General features: G+C 41.7%; 1 protein-coding gene across 2 annotated transcripts in view; it reads right to left on the bottom strand.

The window, feature by feature from the left end:
- LOC111144291 (solute carrier family 25 member 26) overlaps nt 1–15822 on the bottom strand; it is a 127273-nt gene extending 111451 nt beyond the window's left edge. For both annotated transcript variants that reach the window (XM_022498531.1, XM_022498532.1), the window contains exons 1-2: nt 15624–15822; nt 932–1088 (exon numbers count right to left, since the gene is read on the bottom strand). In XM_022498531.1, coding sequence (XP_022354239.1) covers nt 932–1088; nt 15624–15725 — 259 coding nt within the window. In that variant the 5' untranslated portion in view covers nt 15726–15822. The remainder of the gene's footprint in view (nt 1–931; nt 1089–15623) is intronic.
- Nucleotides 15823–18892: the final 3070 nt, after the last annotated feature.

Raw genomic sequence — 18892 nt, 5'->3', positions numbered from 1 at the left:
TTGCTAGTGAGTGCCACTGAAAGTGTCAGTAAACAAAATAAGTATCTGAAAAAAGTACATTGAAAAGTAGATTTAAAAAAACAAATTATACTGGGCGCCTGGGTGGCTCAGTGGGTTAAGCTTCTGCCTCTGGCTCCGGTCATGATCCCAGGGTCCTGGGATCGAGCCCCACATCGGGCTCTCTGCTCAGCAGGGAGCCTGCTTCCCCCCTGTCTCTCTGCCTACTTGTGATCTCTGTCTGTCAAATAAATTTTTAAAATCTTAAAAAAAAAAAAAAAAGATTATACTGATTACAAAGTAAGAGGACCATAAATCACATAATGTGACTCCAAACCTACAACAAAACAAGACACTCAAAGGAGAGTATACAGGAGGAGGGTAGTGGGAGTTGGCTGTATCATCTAAGAGCAATTTAGTTAAGACAGAAAAGGTTTAAGGCCTCTCAGGTTCATGTGCTCCCAAAGAATCTCCAAGGCAGTAGTTATTAAACTCAGCCTCACAGTGGAATCACCTAGGAAGCAACTAAACCCCCTGATACCCAGGCAAAGCCCAGACCAATTAAACTTACTGAGGTGACATGGGCATCGGTATTTTTTAAAGCTTCCCAAGAGATTCCATGGGCGGGCAAGGGTGACAACCACGGCTCTGAGGTATGACAAGCAATATTAGAGTAACATTTTCAAGATTCTAACTGGGAATTTTAACAAGAAAAACCATTTTAGAAAGATTGCTTATATTCTATTACAAATACAGCGGAATGGGATCTCTAGCACTAGCTGATTCAAAGCAGTGGGTTAATGAATTGAAAACAAATTCAAGAGATAAGCACAACACATGAGCAATTCCACACAGGGTAACATCACATAGCATCCTGAAAGTAAATCTCATTATCTTGGTTTTCTAGCAGTGAGAATATCAATGTAATTTTTACCATTAGGAAAGGATCCAATAGCAGCAGAAGGAACACCAGCATAGATTCCATGAAAACCACCAGCCTTATTAAATCCTTGTGGACTCTGAAGCCTGGTTTTAATGGTATCCAGAGGAAATAATATCAAGTCAACAGCGACACCTGCTACCCCACCAGCCTTTAAAAAAAAAAAAAAAAAAGAAGGAAAGAAGGTTAGAATCAAATAAGCTCTCTGCCATATGGGGGTAGGGATAAGACAAAAGTAATCTTTAAACGTATTTCTCATACCTATCAGTCCACAGCTTATCTGGCATAGTCAAAGGAACTTCTACCTAAATTTATGGATTTTTCCCTAGGGAAGTAACTACTGTTGTGCTCTATTCTTAAATTGTAATTTTTTAAATAAGTTTTTATTTTAAAAATGTATTTTTAAATTCATTTTTAATGCCTCCACATGGTTCAAAAGTCAACAAGCAACCTCAGAAAGTTCAAGTCTCTTTCCGCAGTCTAACAACTCAGGTAGCCGCTTTCTGCTGGGTGCTTACTGTATCCTTCTGAAGTTACTCTAGGCATATACAAGCAAACAGGAAAACGTACTTTATTTCCCTTTCTGGAAAAAAATGTATATACAATATGCACTGTGCTGCTCCCTGCTTTTATCACTTAATTTATCTTGCTGATCTTTCCATATCAGACGAAATGTATTTTTGTCTTTCTACCAAATGAGTAGTAAAACTGAAGTCAGTCCATTTGGGGAGAGACTTCCATTTTGAAATGGGTACTTGTTCTTGGAAAACTAGATCTGTATTTTAAGATTCATACCATCTAAGAATTCCTGTAGTATTCACACTCCAGTGTGTATATTTAAAAATTCCTTGATAATTTTTAAATTAAGTAAAAAAAAAAAAAATGGGGAAAAAATTAAGTTCCCAGAGCATATTAAAACCTGGCCCCGTGGGGTGCCTGGGTGGCTCAGTGGGTTGGGCCTCTGCCTTTGGCTCAGGTCATGGTCTTAGGGTCCTGGGATTGAGCCCCGCATCGGGCTCTCTGCTCAGCGGGGAGCCTGCTTCCCCCTCTCTGTCTGTCTGCTTCTCTGCCTACTTATGATATCTGTCTGTCAAATAAATAAATAAAATCTTAAAAAAAAAAAAAAAAAAAAACCTGGCCCCAAGTAGTCATTTCTCAAAAGACATCACGTTGCTTTGAAGAAGCTTCATTTTAAAACTACAGTAGAGCCTATATAGAATATTTTTAAACTGCTTATAACTTAGGCAAAGTGAAAAATTTCAGGAAAAAAAATTTCAGAAAAATATGAACTTAAAAACAGTGTCAATACACAAAGTCTAAAAGGCATCATTTAAAAATGTGAATCAAAACCAGTTTGTCGTGAGCAGAAAGAATTACAAAGAGAAAAAGACTCTCAATATGGCTCCTACATAGTAATTTTTAAAATGAACTCATTAGCTTTTTTCATCCTTTGAATTTTGAACATGAATATATTTCCTATCCAAAAGGTAGAAATATATATATTAAAACTATATATTCAAAACTAAGGTACAGGGGCACCTGGGTGGCTCAGTGGGTTAAAGCCTCTGCCTTCAGCTCAGGTCATGATGCCAGGGTCCTGGGATCGAGCCCCGCATCAGGCTCTCTGCTCACCCGGGAGCCTGCTTCCCCCTCTCTCTCTGCCTGCCTCTCCGCCTACTTGTGATCTCTGTCTGTCAAATAAATAAAATCTTTAAAAAAACAACAACAACAACAACAAAAACTAAGATATAGAAAAAGAGAAATCAGCATTATTCAAACATACAGGCAAAGTTCAAAATGATGAGTTCTTTCCATCCTTTGGTTACACAAAATGCTCGGGTGGTACAAAGCTTAGTACACAGCAAACACACTCTGCTCTACTTACCACTTACCATAAAACCATTGTAAGAGTTCACTGCAAAAATAAAATTACTCCAGTGAGAAATCCAGTAATGAACTAGGGGAGGTAAATCATTAAAAATTCTTTTAATAGAAACAGGAAAGTACATTACCATAAATATTAATGCTGTACTATATGATCAGCCTGAGAGACATGACAGAGCCTCAAAAACCACAAAGATCTACTCTGCAAATGACCTAAAGAGATGTCACCAAAACAACTCAGAGACGTCCCAGAAGAAAACCACAAGAGGCAGTAAAAGAATGACAAGAAATTGGGATTTCTTCCTGGAAATAAAGGTGGCCTTTTCTATGTCACAAGAGTATGTTCCTAAGTAATGTAGGAAAGTAAAAAAAAAAAAAAAAAAAAAAAAAAAAAAGGGCCAACCTTTTCCAACATTGTTCTCAATTATTTTTAAAGGATTTTGTAAAATTCAGTACATAAATAAATATCGCACCTGCCTCTTTATTTTCTCAAAACACAAAGAAAACAAAAATCCTGCTGGGAATGTCTAATAAGACTAGATTCTTTACAAACATGCTGCATTTCATTGTAATTTTCTCTTTAATCTTAGGAGAGGACTCAGAGATGCTTGCTATCTACTGCTAAATTTAATCAATAAGTTAATTAGCCTTTTAATCTATTTGGCTTCTTTACATGCATTGATTCTCTAACCCTTCTTTCATCAGAATTCTTACCTTCACAGAATAAAATAACCAGATTCAATCTGTTTATCTAGTAAAACACGAATCAGAAGTTACTAATTGCTTTTGCAGATTTCAAACTTCTGTAACTTTTTTAATGTCATTTAAATTCATGAGACTGAAAAAAAAAAAAAAAAAGCCAGAAAAAAAAAAGGAAAAAGAAAAAAAAAATAACTGATATTTTTAGCCACACAGCAACATATTTAAGATTTAAAGAAAAACTTTTAGGAGTGCTTATAATTTTATATTAATACTGTTTTGTCCATAATTATGTTCAAAATGCCCAACCCTTCTATCAGTTGGATATAAGGAACTCCATCAAATTCCTTTATTCTTTAGTCTAAGAAATTTGTTTTACTTATGACCATTTATCAAAAAGGTCATCAGGCAGGTGTGCCTGAGTGGATCAGGTAAGTGTTTGGCTCTCGGGTTCGGCTCAGGTCATGATCTCATGGGTCATGGGTCAAGACCCATGATCTCATGGGTCATATCACATCAGCCTCTGCGATGAACTCGGAATCTGCTTCAGATTCTTTCTCCCTCTCCTCCCTCCTTTCCTCCCTGCTCGCATGCACATGCACACTTTCTCTAACCAAAATAAGTTTCAAGATTTCTGGTAGCTTACACTGAAAACTGTAGTTAAGAACTAGACAAAATCCAAATATACAGAACATAACCCCAATAACCAGCAAGCCTCACTACAACATAACAATTTACTGAGCCCTTGATATAAAATATGCCTCTAAGCTTAAGAAATGTAAAATGCCGGCAGGCTGTAGAGAGGAAATATCTAATGAGTGCTTTGAAATTACTCTGGGAGTTGAAAAAATTCAAGACTGCATACTGTAAGACCTTTATTTTTCAAAAGGAGGCTGGCACAAGAACAGGAAAAAAAAAAAAAAAATCACTGCTGCTTGACTACAGACCCAAACCGAACCACCTGTCTAATTTAACTAAGCAAAATCACAGGACACTGGCCTGAACAACAGCTAAAAACCAGTCAAACCCTTGACATGGCTTCCCTGAGGAACATCCCTCCTTGGCCAACTTCTCCACAAGGCAGCCGCTAGTGTCTCTGCCTCAGAGACAAGTGCTGCCTCTGCTTCCTGGCATACTTGTCTTTCTTCCCCAGCAAGATTCACAATCTTTCCAGTGCTCCTGGCCCCCCAACCCTAATGGTAGCATCAGCTTCATGAAATGCAAATGTCAATTTCATCTTGCCACTCCCCAGTCTGTAAATCACCCAAACTTTCCAAGAGCCCTTAGGATAAAGAACAAAATCATAGTACAGCCTACAAGATTCTGCAGTTCAGGACCCCATCAACTGCTCATCTCCACCGCCACTGCCTTTTGCTTGGCACCTTCTTGCCACCTTGCTCTCTTTTCCTCCAAGTCATCTGATCTTCCTCATTTCTAGGACTGTGTACAGATGCTCCCTAATCTCCCAGTCTAGGTTTAGACCCTCTTGTTTAATTGCGCTGATCACAATTTTAATTCTACAGTTGAGCATCTGACCATTTCTTCAATGTCTGTGCCTCCCATCAGACTGTAAGATCCATACCTGTTTTGTTAATCAGTATGTTACCAGCACTAGTAATGTTGTGCCCCAGTTTTCGCGTCTGAGAGACCACCAAGGAGCCAAGCACCGAAGCAATCATGTGAGGGTTTATTTGACAAGCTTAAGCTTGGGCCCAAGTATACCTGACACAATGGAGTAGGGACTTGGACCCTGAGCCAGATTACAGTCAGAGTTTTGTTTTTTGTTTTTAAGATTTTATTTATTTATTTGTCAGAGTGAGCACAGGCAGAGAGAGTGGCAGGCAGAGGCAGATGGAGAAGCAGGCTCCCACTGAGCAAGGAGCCCGATGTGGGACTCGATCCCAGGACGCTGGGATCATGACCTGAGCCGAAGGCAGCGGCTTAACCAACTGAGCCACCCAGGCGTCCCACAGTCAGAGTTTTTAAAAGCAGAGTAGGGGTGGACTCAGCGGTGGGTGAGGACAAAGGGGGTGTTCAGAAGGGCTATCAGGGTAAAGAAGACCGTCAGGATACTGAAGGCCTGGTTACTATCAAGCCAAGGCCATTTTTCCCTTTAATGAGGCACTAGCATGAAGACAATTGGGAGTTTCCTGGTGGAATGTCACATTCTTGCTATCAAGCGTCCTTGTTAGTGAGATTTGGGTTTAGAAGAATTTAACTTTATTTACTTTTCCTTCTACCTCAGCCTCCTTCAGTTTTGTTTATGGAGGGGAGGGTGACATTAGGGCTTAAGGAACTGAGTTATTTGTCTCTGGAAATTGGGCTAGACTCGAGGTGGGTACAGCCTTGTTTTTCTTGGCCTCCACAGTATATAGTAGGCACTCAATAACTACTTAAAGAATGAATCAATGACCCTAATGAAAAGCTACTATCTCTATGTTAGAAGTTACTACAAATCAACCTTAAACAGGTACACTGAATTAAAAACAAACGGCAAAAACAGGACTATGCAATTCACAGAAGAAAAATATAAATAGCCAACAAAATTATGAATATATTGCTTCCCCATCATTAATGATCAACAAAACTAAAACTTTCCCCCAATAAATCAGAAAAGGTTAAAAATAAGAAGAGTTATAGGCACTATTAAGGGAAACAAATTAGGGGCGCCTCAGTGGCTCAGTCATTAAGCATCTGCCTTCGGCTCAGGTCATAATCCCAGAGTCCTGGGATGGAGTCATTTTTCCAGCTCCCTACTCTATGGGAAGCCTGCTTCTCCTACTCCCTCTCCTTGTGCTCCCTCTCTCGCTGTCTCTCTCCCTGTCAAGTAAATAAATACATTATAAGCTCCTGAAGGACAATTTGGCAAAATGAAAATTTTAAATTATAAAGCCTTGATCCTGTGATTTTATTTCTAAACATTTCTTCCACAGTAGTAGTGCATAAATATACAAGATGGTTTACTACAACATTACTTGTAACAGTAAAAACACTGGAAACAGGGATGCCTGGGTGGCTCAGTTGGTTCAGTGTCTGCCTTTGGCTCAGGTCATGATCTCCGGGTCCTGGAATCAAGTCCCACATCAGGCTTTGTGTTCAGTAGGGAACCTGCTTTTCCCTCTACCTCCCACTCCCCCTGCTTGTGCACTCTCTCTCTGACAAATAAATAAATAAAATCTTTTAGAAAATGGAAATAATCTGGGGTGCCTGGGTGACTCAGTGGGTTAAAGCCTCTGCCTTCGGCTCAGGTCATGATCCCGGGATCCTGGGATCGAGCCCCACATCGAGCTCCCTGCTCAGCGGGGAGCCTGCTTCCCCCTCTCTCTCTGCCTGCCTCTCTGCCTACTTGTGATTTCTGACTGTCAAATAAATAAATAAAATCTTAAAAAAAAAATGGAAATAACCTAATGGTCCATCCTTGGAAACTTATTAGATAAATTATGTTATCTCTGAGTAATGGATTGCTACACAGCCCTTAAAAGAATGAGGTCAATTGGAACACACTGACACAGAAAATGTTATCTTTTTAAATCAATCAAATAAGCTATAAAATATATGCTGTATCATCTCACCTTTCAAAGAACTGCGTACTGTGTACTGATTTGTATATATGCATAACTAGAAGTCTAGAAGCATACACACTGAATTGCTACAAGTCATTACCTCTATGGCAAGAAATTCTGGATGAGTAGTATTTTTACTATCTTGCTAATTTTTGTAATGTTCCAGTTTTTTAATGAGTATTATAAACATAGAGAAGTAAAGCTTTTCCAAATGAATACCTCTCTACCAAAAAAAAAAAAAAAAAAAAACCTAATTCCCTAGCTACATGTGGTATATAGTAGGCACTTAATAAGAGGTAACTAAGAACCTTGACCCATGGACCCTAAACTACCTATCCAGCTTCATTCTGTATCCTCTTACAGACCATGAGCCTCACCCAACCTGTTTCCCAAACATGTCCTAGAACTTCCCATTTCTGCCCTCCTGCTTAGAGTGGAATGTCCTTCCTCTGCCCTTTGTCTCCTGTTGACAGCAGACCTACTCCCCTGCCACCACACCTACGTACATACATATACACACCTGCCAAAATCCTATCCACTGTTAAGGCTATGACCAAATGCCACATCGCCTCTAAGGCCCTTCCCAAGCTCCCAGTCAGAATTACATATTACTTGGGATGCCTGGGTGGCATGGGTCATGATCCCAGGGTCCTGGGATCAAGTCCCGCATTGGGCTCCCTGCTCACCGGAAGTCTGCTGCTCCCCCTGCTTGTGCTCTCTCTCTCTAACAAATAAATAAAGTCTTTTAAAAAAGGAAAAAAGAAAAAGAATAAGGCTTTAAGAAAGCTTGCCATTTTGGGGCACCTGGGTGGCTCAGCTGGTTGGGCTACTGCCTTCAGCTCAGGTCGTGATCCTGGAGTCCCAGGATCGAGTCCCACAGCAGGTTCCCGGCTCAGCGGGAAGGCGGCTTCTCCTGCTGACCTTTCTCCTCTCATGCTCGCTCTCTCTCTCTCTCTCTCTCTCTCTCTCTCAAACAAATAAATAATATCTTAAAAAAAAAAAAAAAAGAATTACATGCTACTTCCTTGACTCCCCCATATAACTCCGTTTATATTTCACTTTCGTTACTAACCACTGTGTCTGAGCAGACATTGAGATCCTTCAGAACAGAACCCGTGTCAGTCACCTTTGTTCTCCTAAATATCTAACCCGGAACCTCCTAAGCAGCAGGGCTTCTGCACCTGTTTGCTGCTTTGAATCAAATGGAAATGTGAGATGAAGAGAAAACCCTTCATAATAAGATGAAAACAGGCCATCACTCTTTAATTGTCCCTGCTGTGGTTTGCCAGAGCACTTGCGACCACTGCAAGCCAGTGCTGCCTGCTACTTACCATTGCACATTGACACTGACAGCTTTGTGGTCTACTCAGGATGACTTCTCCTGAAATTCTGTGCACCCTCACCTCCTGATGGAAAAGGCTGTGTCAGCTCACTATTTTTAGTAAGGCTTTTCTCAAGAACACAGTAATTGGTTCTAGAATTTGACTTGAGTATCCTTTCCATTTCTCCAGAAATTCTTTCAGATTAACTGCTGTCTAAGAACGCAGCTTTGACATCAGATAGACAGACGTGGCTTCATTCAGTCTCAACTGAGTCTCCTTAGGAAAGCTCTTTCACCCTAAGTCTAGACTTCTTCATGCATCAAATGGGAAAATAAAAGTACCTATACTTCATAGAGTTTTTCACAACTGAGATTATACGAAATTAAGAGTGAGCCTGTTATATGCTTACTGTTTGTAATAAAAAGCTGGAAATGCCTGTAAACACTGCAAAATGCCAGCCTTCATCGTTTATCAATAAACATGAGTTATTATTTTTAATATGTTACTATAAATATCATTCAGTGTTTCCTGATGCAGTATTTCTGACACCACAATATTAAAACCCATCAAAAAGGCTTAATAGAGGGTGCCTGGGTGGCTCAGTCAGTTGGGCGTCTGCCTCTGACTCAGGTCGTGATCCTGCGGTCCTGGAATCAAGTCCCGCATCGGGCTCCCTGCTCAGCTGAGAGTCGCTTCTCCCTTTGTCTCTCCCTCTGCCTCTCCCCTGTTTGTGCTTGCTCTATCTCTCAAATAAATAAAATCTTCAAAGAAAAAAAAGGCTTAGCAGAGACTGAAGATTATGTTCACATATTACATCTCATACATATATATAGAACACATAAATTCAAGTCTTTCATTAGTAATAATGAATTGCAATGTCTCCTCCAACCCTGCTCTCTAGACAAGAATCACGCATGGACACACTCCACACAAAGTGAAATCATGCAATGCATGGCAGGAACAAGTCAGCACCAACTTTAAAATTTGAGGAATATTTACGTTCAACTTTGTGACCATTAGGCTTGAATTTATGGGTTTAATTTTTAGAAGCAGAATACAAAATTGTAACTACATGACTTGGGCTATGAAAAACCGGCAGAAGCACATGTTAAAATGCTCAGGAAATGGTTACTTTTTAATCACTCCTTGCCACTGCATAGCTAATTTGTGTTTCATTTTCTTTTTTTTTTTTTTAAAGATTTTATTTATTTATTTGACAGAGAAAGACACAGCGAGAGAGGGAACACAAGCAGGGGGAGTGGGAGAGGGAGAGGGAGAAGCAAGCTCCCCCGCTGAGCAGGTAGCCCGATATGGGGCTCGATTCCAGAACCCTGGGATCATGACCTGAGCCGAAGGCAAACACTTAACTACTGAACCACCCAGGTGCCCCTCATTTTCTTTTTAATGTCTGCCTCCTATTTGACTGTAAATCCATGAAGGCCGGGACCGTATCTTTCTTTTTTTTTTTTTTTTTTTTTTTTAAATTTATTTGACAGACAGGGATCACAAGTAGGAAGAGAGGCAGGCAGAGAGAGAGGGGAGGAAGCAGGCTCCCTGCTGAGCAGAGAGCCCGATGCGGGGCTCGATCCCAGGACTCTGGGATCATGACCTGAGCCGAAGGCAGAGGCTTTAACCCACTGAGCCACCCAGGCGCCCCTGGGACCGTATCTTTGAGGCACTCTTCCCAAGTACCAGAGCAAAGGCTGACAAATACGTCTCATTGAACAGAAAAAAGATACTTAATTTGTAGAGGTGGGAAAACTATGGGTACAAATTTTATCTCTCCTCTATGACATTTCATTAATGTTATTCAAATGCTGGATCATAGATATTCTCAATATTAACTGTTTATTTCGACATGTAGCATTTGTTTGGGAAGTGGTAACAAAAGCACATTAACAAGTCCTTTACAGTTATCAAATACTAAAACTCTCCCAGCAGCCCCTTCTACAGTGAAAGAGAAATGAGAAAGGAAAAGTAGTCTTATCTTCTGGTACTTGAGACACAGAAAAAAGGCTTCCATCACAGCACTGGTTCTCAACGATGGTCCTAGATGACTGGTGGGTCTCTGAGGGTACCTTGATGCTTCACTGACTGATCAAAAGTTACAATATACTTGTGTCTAGGTGACTGTCTGCTCAACATAAAAACAAGCAAAAAAAGACCTGCTCCCTCTGACTTAAATGCCATAAAGAAAAAAGTCACACAAAGCAACCTAGCAAATGTGGAAGCATAATTCTTTATACATCTGGAGATAATGCTTCATCATCAGATACTAACTTCTCTTTATACCAGATTGAAGACTATGAAGAAACCTTCCAGAAAGGAAAGATATGTGGCAAAGAATGTCGAAATCTTCCCTCAAAGTATGTCCAATACTGGGCACCTGGGGTGGCTCAGTGGGTTAGACCACTGCCTTAGGCTCAGGTCATGATCTCAGGGTCCTGGGATTGAGTCCTGCATCAGGCTCTCTGCTCAGCGGGGAGCCTGCTTCCCTTCCTCTCTCTCAGCCTGCCTCTCTGCCTACTTGTGATCTCTCTCTGACAAATAAATAAATAAATCTTTAAAAAAAAAAAAAAAAAAAGTATGTCCAATACTTGATTCTTCTCTTTTCTTCTGCTTTTTTTCACCTCACTTAAGAAGCCCTGGCAACATTACCTGTGCCATTCCCCTCAGGCCACATTCGGCCAATGGTTCTCAGCAGAAGGTCAGGCCCAGGGAGAGGACACTACTACATGAAGAGTATGAAAAAGCTTTTCCAGAAACACCTCACTAAGAAAACAACTTAAAAAGAACAGTCAAGCAGCCAGTCCTTGCTTTACACAGTAAAAACATGCATGAACTTTAATTCCCACAAGTAACACAAGTCACCCAACATCATGGTTCAAATTACAGTTAACACAGTGACATTTTCCAAAAACAGATAATCATAAGAGGAAACTGGCCAACAAAGATGAAAGTGCAGCAAATAAATGAAAAGTCCTACCACTGAAAGTGAAGGTCAAATCTAATATAAAGTTACAGAACACACAGCCAGCCATGGGAATATGGACACCGCTGTCCGAGAGACTACAGACACATGTCAGAGGAAATCTGTGAAGGCCAACTTGTCAACATAAGTGAGGAAAGTGGCTATGACCAAAAGGATGAAGATGTCCCAGAGGAAGGGATGCCAGCAAAAGTCCTCCCATTAAAGGAACTCTTGGAGAGATTTCATAAGGTTGAAAGCACACAGGATAAAATGCTGGAAGTTGATCCAACCTTAGAAAGCAGTAGGACACTTTGCCAAAGCATCAAAAAGATGCTTGTCTGTATCTTAAGCTATCTGACTAGAAGACCAGCACTGGTCAAATTACTTTTGACACATTTTTCACAAAGAAATAGATTATTGGTTTCTGATGTTTTAAATTACAATGTTCTCAATATTAGCTTTACTGTTTTTTTCACTTCCCTACATATTTCCGATCAACAGTAAGAGTCTGTCATTTAACACTGACAAGAATTTTTAGAGGTCATTAAAGAATCATACGCTTTCTCATCAGTTATTCGGACCACTCTGCATGGTTTCTGCTTGCACATTTTGACAACCCAGGCTACCAGCAAGACCGCCTACACTTTACACTGCACGGCACCCACACTTGCCAAGATTTTTTCCCCTACAACCTAGGACAGGTTAAAAGTAACTACCACGGGATGTTTTTGGTTTCATCCAAGTAAACAAGCCAGATGAATTCATGAACTACAAGGACAATGAAACAGTTAAGTACTGAAGGGGAGAGAAGAGTCAGGTAGGAAGGAAAAGAGATGTAATACAGGGTGTGGTTATTTTCAAAAATAGAAAGTACTTCTTTATATTTTTTTTTTTTAAGATTTTATTTTATTTATTTATTTGTCAGAGAGAGAGAGAGGGAGAGAGAGCAAGCACAGGCAGACAGAATGGCAGGCAGAGGCAGAGGGAGAAGCAGGCTCCCTGCTGAGCAAGGAGCCCGATGTGGGACTCGATCCCAGGATGCTAGGATCACGACCTGAGCCGAAGGCAGCTGCTTAACCAACTGAGCCACCCAGGCGTCCCACTTCTTTATATTTAAAAAAACTAGGAGGCAAAAAGTAATGCTACTATCAACATTATTGTGTATTATCTCGGGAAACTTCAATAGTCCTTTTTTAGTGAACGGAATAGTCTTTTTATAGTTTTAATTAAGCATGAAGATGTACCTATGGGCGGTGTTAGATTTTTTTTCTCTTTTTTAAGTATTTTCCATGTTATAGTGCATTCTCTTCACAAGCACTGTTGTTTATGGCCCCTGAAGAGTTGATGAAATGTATCTTTTAACGTTCACCTAACCATTCCTGTGTTTCATGTTTAAGTGGCTTTCCATTATCTTCACTGACTTAAATGTTATGAACATCTTTAAGTTACTAATACTTGGTTTCGAACTGCTTTCCTAAAAATATGCACCAGTCTCTGTACTCTGAGGTCTTTTTTGGAAAGTCTACTCATGCTAAATGAACACTAACATCCCAGAGGCTCTTCCCGTATTTTACTCTACAACCCTTCCATCCACCTCCTGAAGCTTTAGGGAGTGTGCTCCCAGGCTCTGTACTGCATGTTTGACATTAACCTATTTAATTCTCGGAATCGGAATTTCAAAACCAGCAGTCATTTAGATTTACCTTTCATTCATTCATTCATTCAATAAGTAAAGCTGAGTAACCATATAATGCCAGGCACTAGTAAAGGAGTAAGCAAGCAAACAAAACCCTCCCGGGAGCACTCAGCCTGCCTCAAAGATGCTCCAAATCTGGGGGTAAAAAAAAAAAAAAGGGCCACTCCACTGCTGAAGTACTCTTAACAAAACTTTCTAATGGCTTCCATTTGCTTCAAATAAAATCCAAAATCCTTTCCACTGCCCACAAAGACTCACTTAAGCTCACTTTCTCTACCTCTCCAATATACCCGTCACACTACCCTTACCACTAGGCTCCAACCACCACTTTAACATCCTCAATTCTTTCCACCTGAGGTTTTCCTTCATGCTGCTCAACAAAATGTCTCTCGATTTCTTATCCTTATGTCTTAATTTAATGTCACCTCCCCAGGGTCTTTCGTGGCCACTCCATCTCAGGTAGGTTCTCCAATATTATTCTAACTCTATCCCACTGCAGTTCATTTCTTTTTTTTAATAACTTTTAAAAAGATTTTGAGAGAGAGAGAGAGAAAACACAAGTGGGGGGAGGGGCAGAGGGAGAGGGACAAGCAGACTCCCCGCTGAGCAGAGAGCATGACAGGGGGTCTATCCCAGTACGCTGAGATCATGACATGAGCCGAAGTCAGACACTTAAGCAACTGAGCCAACTGAGCGCCCCTCGGTTCATTTCTTAAATAGTATATGAGTTTGGTTTGTTCACCATCATACCTCCAAGGGCTATCAGAGTGTTCGATGGGCAAAACACATGGCAGATAAACTGTGTACATAATAAAGGAAATCATTCTTTAACGTGAATGAAATCTAACTTCATCAAAACTTCTCCTTTTGATCCTAGGTTTAACTTGTGTAACTATAATAAAAAAAAGTATATTTTTCGGCATTTGTACCATACTTTAATAAATTCTAAAACTACTGCTCATTTCTTAACTCTGGCACAGACCTGTTTTTAGCAACAGCTACGGCAGCTGACCTCAGAAACGTATCCAGAAGTGTTTATGGGTATGGAATCCCACATTACACCACCTGGATTCGAATCTGAGCTAAAACACGTAGATAACGTGAAACATGTCACCTGTGTGACTTTGGAGGCGTTACCTAACCTCTCTGTACCTCAGTTCCTCATTTGGAAAACCAGGATAGTACTTAATTCTTTGTCAGAACTGATGTACACAAAGAGCTTAACCCAGTTCCTGGCAGGATAATGTTAACTGTCAAAATTACTACCACTGTCTCTCTAGCCACAGAGGAATACCTCAAAGTGGTAACATATTTCTTTGGATCTTTAAAACCTAGTTTACACAGGTCTCAGCAAACCTAAATCTAAAACCATCACCCCACAAGTGTGGCTAAGGCACCCCCCTGCACACCCTTCTGTAACACCTTGAAACTAGCCCTCATGTCATTTATACTAACATTTTACTATTCTAGCTCCACCCCCTGACCCAAGTGAGCACCTCTAGCTTGTTCACCATGTTATCTCCAACACCTGCAACAACAAACCTTCAATAATTAAGTGAAGAAATTCCACCGAACCTCCATTATTCCATGGGAGCGTTTTTTTTTTTTTAAGCTGTCTTAAAAAATAAATACTGTTTTGGGGGGTGCCTGGGTGGCTCAGTGGGTTAAGCCCCTACCCCGGCTCAGGTCATGATCCCAGAGTCCTGGGATCGAGCCCCGCATCGGGCTCTCTGCTCAGCGGGGAGCCTGCTTCCTCCTCTCTCTCTACCTGCCTCTCTGCCTACTTGTGATCTGTCAAATAAATAAATTAAATTAAAAACAAAATAAAAAATACTGGTTTTGCCTACTCTTCCACAATGACGAATCCGTATTCACTGCTCTATCTACTATCCCTACTGGACCTGCCATGGCAGAAGCTTCAAAATATTATAAAAATTTTTGTTCCTAGATTTTGTTTTTGATAGGAAAACATGTTGATTCTTGTAGTTTTTTTTTTTTTCTTAAAAAAAAATTAAACACTACTATCTTACTGGCTACATAACTATTTGTTCTTATCACTATATCCACGCCTACAAAAACGCTTGAAAGAAAATAAGCAGATTTCTTATATATAGAATGAACAGATAGGTCACTTTCCCAGAGTGAAAACAGATAAAGCTAAATGAAAACCACAGTTCTGGACAAGAAGGAGTCTGTGCGATGTAAGCGCTTTTTGTTTTGTGACATATATTTCCCCAGTTCTCCAGAGTATGGTTACAGTATGTAACTGACGCTCTTCTTTTCTTCTTTAGGTAAACCATCCTGCGGAAGACTGTCCGGCAGCCTGCCCCGCGTCTCCTTCTGTCGTCCGGGTAGGAGTGACACAACCGTGACACAAGGCCTGGCGGTGGCCCAGAAACCCCGCGATCCCTGCCAGACCTGCCTAGTGACCAGTGACCCCAGGACGGTTCAACGCGCAAAACCGGAAGAGAGCGGTAGGGCACAGAAGCCACAACGGGCTCCATTGCGAGACTCTGGCACCCCAGCGCCCACCCTGCCGCCCAGCACTCACCACCAGCGAAGCCGTGAACCCCGGCCGGTCCATGGCCCCGCAGACACCTCCACGGCTATCAGTCCAGGCTATCAGTCGAGGTTCAGCAGGTCGCAACCCCATTCAGTGAGCGCCGCCATCTTGAAGGCGGACCTGTAGCGCGGGCACATCCGCAGCCACGTGAGGTTGAACCACAACAACTACACGTGCAACCGGGGACGCTGGGCCCTAAAGAGCGCGGGGAGGGGGGGGAGGAGTCCGCGGAGGGATGAGGTCCAGACAAGTCTCGCGAGTCTTGTCTGACACCCATTCCTGCAGCTGCTTTGCGATTCGACGAGACGAAGAACTCTCGCGAGCAAACGAGCCGGGGCGGGATCCTGGAAAGAGGACCCCGGCGGAAGGCTGGCTGAGGCTAAAGTGTCAAGCCCCAAAGAGGCAGGGCTTAGTGAAGGGCGGGGCCGGAGTGGCCGGAAGAAGTTCTGGAGTCCAGGCTTGTGGTTTAGAGTTTCCCTCTTGGTTTTAGGTGTACGGGTTTTGTCTGAATCTCTATAAAACAAACTCAACATCAGAAGATTATTAAATAGGGGCTCCTGGCTGGATCAGCAGGTTAAGCCTCTGCCTTCTACACAGGTCATGATCGGGGGTCCCGGGGCTCCCTGCTCAGCGGGGAGCCTGCTTCTCCCTCTCTTCTGCAGCTCCCCCTGCTTGGGCTTTCTCTGTGAAATAAATAAATACGTTAAAAAATTTTTTTAATTATCAGATAAAGATATAGTAAAAGACTTTAAAAGTTTCTTTATTCCAACTAAAAATTAGCATCCTCTATTCTTACTGGCAGTTAAATTGTGCTTAATATTATTTACTTTTAAAATTATTTATTTGCTTATCTTGTTCACTGCGGTACTAGTATGCATATCTAGAAACCCTCTTTATTAAGTACTTAGTAAAAGTCTCTTGGAGTGGACCTGCCTTTATATTTATTAAATAAAGTCCTGTGTTTCCTTTATTCTTATCTAGATGTGTGTGATCTAGAAATGATCAGCAAGCATACCTTTAAGGGTTTTGGGTTCTGAGCTTCACCTGCTAGGTTTGGGTATAACTTCTCCAGGATTGAGTTTCCTCCCTTGTGAAGTGGGGATAATGATAGTAACTTCTTCATTTGGTACTATTACAGATTCCATGGGGGTAGTGCATACACGTTCTCAACTTCGTTCCTGGTTCACAGGAAGCACTGTCTAAAGATAATGGTAATGTCACATTCCTGCTTTAAATTACTCTCTCGCTGCACAAAGGAGATACTCCAGCTCCTTAACATGATACACACTTCCCAGATGGTGTCTTCTGTCACACTTCCCACTGGCTAGGCTACTCACAGACAGACTATACAATTTCAAGCCTCCACATTTTACCCATGTTGTTCCCTCTACCAACACCTTTCCTGATGCTGCCTGCAGAACATTGGTCCTCTCCTGTTCACCACATGTCACAATCAATAGGCCATCTCAAAATATATTGGTTCACTTCCCCCAGGCCAGCAGGAGAACTTCTTACAATGTTGTTTGTCTCTTTCAAGGGCTTATATGGCTAAGTCAGAGCCCCCAGGATAATCTCCCTTTTGAGTAACTCAATGATTAGGGACTGTAATTACATCTGCAAAATCGTTTTTTGCCATATAATGCAACATGATCATAGAAGTTATGTTTCATCATGCTAACAAGTTCTGCTCACACTCAAGGGAAGTAATTGTACAAAACATATGAATTACAGGGCAGGAATCTTCAGTGCCATCTTAGAATTATGCCAACCATATTCACCCATAAGCCCTTGCCGGCAGGCTCCACAAAGGCCATCAAGGTTCTGTCAGTAGGCTTGCACTAATGCTTTCCTTAACATCCGATTTCTCTACTGTCTGGTGACAGAGTCACTCCTATGGCTTAAATGTTTGTTACAGTAGCACCTCATTTTCAAGGCTCAAAATCTGTACTGGTTACCTGTTGTTGGGTAACAAACTACCCCAAAACTTAGAACAACAATAAACTTGTATTACCTCACACAGTTTCTGTAGTAAAGGAATCCAGGAATGGCTCAGTCTCAGAGTGTCTCTCACCCCGAGTCTGCCGTCGGGTTATCAGCGAGGGCTGTATCTGAAGACTTGACTGGGACTGGAAGATCCACTCACAAAATGGCTCGCTCCCATGACTGGCAAATTAGCATCATTGGCACACGGCCTCAGTTCTTGCGACACAGACTTCTCCATAGGGTTGCTTGAGTGTCCTGATGATACAGACCCTGGTTTTCCCCAGAGTGAGTGGTCTCAGGGAAAATAAAACAGAAACTATTACAGTTTTCGATAACAGAGCCTCAGAAGTCATTCAGTTGTCGTTCCTGCAATAACCCATCTGTGACACAGGTCATCCTACTTTTGATGGGATTGGACTAACCAATGCGTAAATACCAGGAGATGTCACTGGATGTCACCATGGAAACTGGATACCACATCAGAGATATGCAAGTGAAAGCTGTGATGGGATACAAGAAACACCCTAGAGCAGCTACAATAAAAAAGACCCAAGAGGACAAGTGTTACTAGCAAGGTTGAAGAGCACCTGGAACTGGTATGACCACTGCAGAAACCAGTGCCCCTCTTATTTTTTTATGTATGTTTTTAATTAGGCTTTAATTCACTCTATTTTTCTTTTTTTTTTAAAGATTTTATTTATTTTTTTGACAGACATCACAAGTAGGCAGAGAGGCAGGCAGAGAGAGAGGAGGAAGCAGGCTCCCTGCGGAGCAGAGAGCCCAATGCGGGGCTCGATCCCATGACCCTGAGATCATGACCTGAGCCGAAGGCAGAGGCTTTAACCCACTGAGCTACCCAGGCGCCCCTTCACTCTATTTTTCTTGTGTAAAACTATGTGGTGGCCATAGCGGGAGCCAGGATCCTCTGCACAGAGACTCTGGCGTGGGTCTTTATAAGATGGTCAGTGAATTCCTGATAGGGAGACTTGGTGAACACAGACTCCAGAGGTCAGGAATGAGATACCTGTAGATCTTGGAAAATGGCATCAAAGGTGGCCTTGGCAAAGTTGCCCAGAGCGGCAGTGCAGGCCCTGGCCAAGGTGTAGGGTTATTAATCCCAGCCAGAGGGGCCAGAGGCCCACTCCAGGCTCCATGCTGAGTGTGGAGCCTGCTTGCCTGCTTAAGATTCTCTCTTTCCTTTCCCTCTGCCCCTCTCCCACTCTTATGTGTGTATGCACTCCCTCTGTGTCCAAAAAAAAAAAAAAAGAAAGAAA

Source organism: Enhydra lutris, unplaced genomic scaffold (genome assembly GCF_002288905.1).
Source record: "Enhydra lutris kenyoni isolate GAN:26980312 unplaced genomic scaffold, ASM228890v2 scaffoldscaffold10, whole genome shotgun sequence".
In the NCBI taxonomy this organism is placed as follows: Eukaryota; Metazoa; Chordata; class Mammalia; order Carnivora; family Mustelidae; genus Enhydra; species Enhydra lutris.
Note: the sequence above shows the minus strand (reverse complement) of the source record. Positions and strands in the feature narration are given on the sequence as shown.